The sequence below is a fragment of the Sinocyclocheilus anshuiensis genome, unplaced genomic scaffold, assembly GCF_001515605.1.
Source record: "Sinocyclocheilus anshuiensis isolate Anshui unplaced genomic scaffold, SAMN03320099.WGS_v1.1 scaffold86, whole genome shotgun sequence".
Classification (NCBI taxonomy): domain Eukaryota; kingdom Metazoa; phylum Chordata; class Actinopteri; order Cypriniformes; family Cyprinidae; genus Sinocyclocheilus; species Sinocyclocheilus anshuiensis.
This window is the reverse complement of record NW_015547662.1, coordinates 1,569,344-1,573,532: the sequence shown is the minus strand read 5'-3', so window position 1 is coordinate 1,573,532 and position 4,189 is coordinate 1,569,344. Positions and strand designations below refer to the sequence as shown.

Here is a 4,189-nt window from a genome sequence, read left to right as displayed (position 1 = left end):
GGCTGTACACAAAGCAGCTCCGCGCTCATAAACGCTGCTTTATCAGGAATTATAGGTCAAATGAAATTAAAATGCCAACAACACGTTTCTGAGCACAGTCGATTCCCTTCAGATACATTCAAATAAAGACATCCGCGCCGCGTTTTTACTTGAAACCTGCAGCGCTCATATTTATTCAATGACATCATTGCCTTTTGAAGTTTAATCCAGCCATATCGCGAATCTTGTCTTTCCGTCCCTAACTGTAAGACCTTTTGAAATTATAATTAAGACATTTCTTATACCATTTAACGTATTTAAAACTTTTTATGGCCTTAAGTTTGATACAACTCACTTTAGGAGTTTTTAAGGACCCGCGGGAGATCTGCATTTAAGATAGCCCGTCGGGCAGAGTGGTGATACATTTTGGTACCCCGACTGGAAAACACAATAGCCCCGGGACGTCAGGCTAGCGATTTTGCGAGCCCTGGAAACCCAATGGACAACAATATGTTAAGCATCACCACCAGTCCTAAGTTCAGTTAAAATGACAAATATCGATTCATACATGGTTACCAAGTCTAATCACTAAAGTTCTATCATACCGAATAATAATTAAATAGTGCTTAATTATAATAATATAATAATAATAATAATAATATGATTAACTGATTAAGAAGCTAACATTTAATAAGCTGTGCCATTTTACAAAGACAAGCTGATTTGGTGAAATTATATATATATAATTTCAGTGCAGGGCTCTAGTTGATAGTTTTGTTAGCACAGAATTTTTTTTATTTTAGATTAATAACTTTGTAAGAAGACTGACTATGTTGACAGAAATTGCACACTGGTGAATATTTATAGATTTGAAAGATTGCAAGGTCCAACCTATGACTGAAGGGACGTTGAGACTGCGGAGATTGGCTGCTGAGCGGTTATTGATTTCACATTCTGTGTTCAGACGGCCATCTCTATTATTGGAGGCACCATGAGCTTTCGTCAAACTGTTCATGTCCATCCAGTTACTTGGAGTCTGTGGTTGGGCTGGATTTCTACAAAAATATAAAAGGACAGTTAGTCAGTTATTTTCACTTTCCTTCAACAGGACAATTCTCACAAAAGCAGAGGCAACATGTGTATACTTTAAATCACACAGATTTGAGAAGATGATAAATAGTCAAGATTGAATCACACACACTGAAATGTGACTGGCAATGCTTTGGCATGGTGCCTGACCTAATTCTTCTCTTTGCAAGACACTAGAGCTGGGTTTTGACACAGATTTCATGAATTTGATTTGATATCAATTCATCTGGATATATATCAGGTACAATACGTCACAATTTTCTTAATGAAAACAATCTCTCAATTAATGCTGTGTAGAAAACTACACAACTAATGATCTACAGAAAACCCTGTCAGTTGATACATTATTATAATATTAAAGGTTTAAAGTCCAAAATCTTAAATTAAATTGCTATTTATTTTTAGATGTAATCAACACAAAAGTAGTTGAATACAACAATTTAAATTGAACATACAGTAGTTCTTATACCAACTTTTTGTTTGTTTCTTATACCGTTTTGTTTTGTCAAGTTTTGTTTATGCATAAATAGAAAACAGCATAGACTAAAAGATCGATCTTGATTAATTAAAATGAAGGTTGATTCAAATCAATTGATATTGTCAACCCAGCCCTAGTCACTCTATTTTTGAGTGGATCTAAAATTCTAAAATTAAAAGGTTTACCAACATTTGCCAAGAGCAAGAATTGGATAACACATATAACACATATAAATGTTTACATTTTGTTTTAATGCTTATATTGTTCCCTATGGAAGGATATTCCGAACAATTTTCAAAAGGAATTGCAAATTGTATTTTCAAATGCGTTTTCCATATGTGGACGCATTAATTGTGACAATCCAAATGCAATCCAAACGTTACCGTTTGCGTTTTCGCTTTTGCGAACACACAGTGACTGCCAAATTTCAAATTGAAAAGAAAAGCCGATTTGCAAATGTATTTAATGTATATCAAGTTATGAGCCTGTCATATTTAAACAGCAATATTAATTACCACGTCTGCTTTTTTACTCTCTCTGTGTTGCGCATGTAACCTGCCAAAACTCAAATGGAATCTCATAATACCAAAATATACTGTCTAAAGGCAGCTGCCAATCCGATAGTGAACCAACAGACAGTGTAACCTTCTTGGCACATTACACAATAAATAATTCTGTCTTTTTTTACCCCAAATGCAACGACTATCCCCTGCTAACAGCGGGAGCCACAACTGTATGCACAATATTCACTATTAACCAAACACTTTTCACCTGTCTCAACATCTCTCACTGTTTACACTCCGACTGATGCAAGTGAGTAAACAGACAGTGCAATTCTACACTTATTACCGTATATTTTACGTAGGGCTGTGCAATTAATCGCATGCAATTGTCATGCACATCTCGTCAGTAAAGCTGGTTCCGTGATTAGTAGTAAATCTCCATCACTTGCTTTCAGATGGAGCGGCATTTACTACACAGAGCCGTAGTTCACTGACAATTAGGCAATATCGCGTTCATTATCGCAGATAGAATCGCCTGCTATAATGAACACGATATTGCGTAGCTTGTCAGTGCTTTACTAATGAGATGTGCATGACAATCGCATGCAATTAATTGCACAGTCCTAATTTTACGCTTAGGTGCCACGGGACATGTGCTCCATAACGGATTAAAATGGTTGAATAAAATATAAGGTAAGGTGGCAAATAGGTAAATAAGTATAGATTTGCACTGTCTGTTTGATTATTAAAAAAATGTGCGTGCTCCATTATGGATTAAAAGAGAGGAGGAATATAATATAATATAAAACGTGAAAAGCATTCTGTTAATGGTGAATATTGACGATTAGCTCCATTGTTCAAAGCATTCGGCACAATCGTCTGTGAGTGACGTCACCTCCCAGTACAAACACAACCCATAGTATAGTCCCGCCCCTGACACTGATTGACAGGTTTCTGTGTAAGGCATCGGAAATTTTAATGAAAAAGGAATTGTGATTCCATTTGAGTTTTGGCAGGTAACATGCAACACAGAGAAAGTGAGAAAGCAGACGTGGTAATTAATATTGCTATTTAAATATGACAAGCTCATAACTCGTGAGGCATGGGAAATACCGTTGCAAATGAACTTTGCGTTTTCATTTGAAATTAGGCAGTCCACGACACCCACGGTTCAATACGCACTTGAGAATTACGTTTTTCTGGTTTTGAGTTTAAATTAGGGCTGCCCGATAAATCTGTCTAGTGCGATTATGATATCGCAAAGGCTGCGATTATGTTTTTATGCACAGCTTGTCTGTGAAGCACGGCTCTTTGATCAGTAGGAAGTGTCTGAAATCACTACGAGTTTAAATCGCTTTTAATGTGCATTTGTAAAAGCAACACTCGTCAAACATCATCATTATAAATATACTTTATTATCATGAAAATACCTAAGAAGGCTTGAAGAACAGTGATAGAAAGATGCCCATAGGCATTTCCTGGAACTACATGTGTTATGGTACTTCTGCGGGGCATATTTGGAGTTTCTGCGCGAGAGAGCCCTCTGGCTTTTAGATGCAGCAGCATTCAACCACCAAATCGTGTGCGGTTTATTTCCGATTTATCGTGCAGCCCTAGTTTAAATAATTTCCGTGCATTTTCCGTGCTATACTTCTGTGATGCACATGTGGAGTTTCTGCCCGAGGGCACTCTCCGTCTACGAGTATGAATGAAACAGACATTAAATGCATTTATAGTGCTCAATAATGGCCAATCCATCCTATTTTGGGTAAAAATAGGAAAAATAATACTTCTCTCAAAAGAAATTTTAAGTAGTGTAGCGTCTGGACCAATCAAAAACACAATTTTTCATTTGATTTAACAAATCAGGCAACTGTCTCCTGGAATTATGGGTAGTGCGTGATCGGCACACCTCTCTTGAAAGAGAGAGACATTCTGCCTGTCGCCGGTTGTCAGGGACCGTCTGGGACTGAGAGAGAAACAGACATTTAGTAGGACTTTTCCAGGACATTTTTTAATTATGGCGAAAATAAAAGACAAGGATCACGCCCTTAAGGTGGGCGTACACAGTGCGATTCTGAAGGTCGGAACGTCGTGAGCTCTGGCACATGTCACGATTGAGTTTATCCGAAAATCGTAT

At 37.2% G+C, this 4,189-nt stretch overlaps 1 protein-coding gene across 1 annotated transcript in view; it reads right to left on the bottom strand.

Moving 5' to 3' along the window:
- LOC107702267 (pericentriolar material 1 protein-like) overlaps positions 1 to 4,189 on the bottom strand; it is a 52,383-nt gene that overhangs the window by 19,726 nt on the left and 28,468 nt on the right. Inside the window, exons 9-10 of the mRNA XM_016504525.1 lie at positions 3,912 to 4,018; positions 871 to 1,034 (exon numbers count right to left, since the gene is read on the bottom strand). Of these exons, the coding sequence (XP_016360011.1) occupies positions 871 to 1,034; positions 3,912 to 4,018 (271 nt within the window). The remainder of the gene's footprint in view (positions 1 to 870; positions 1,035 to 3,911; positions 4,019 to 4,189) is intronic.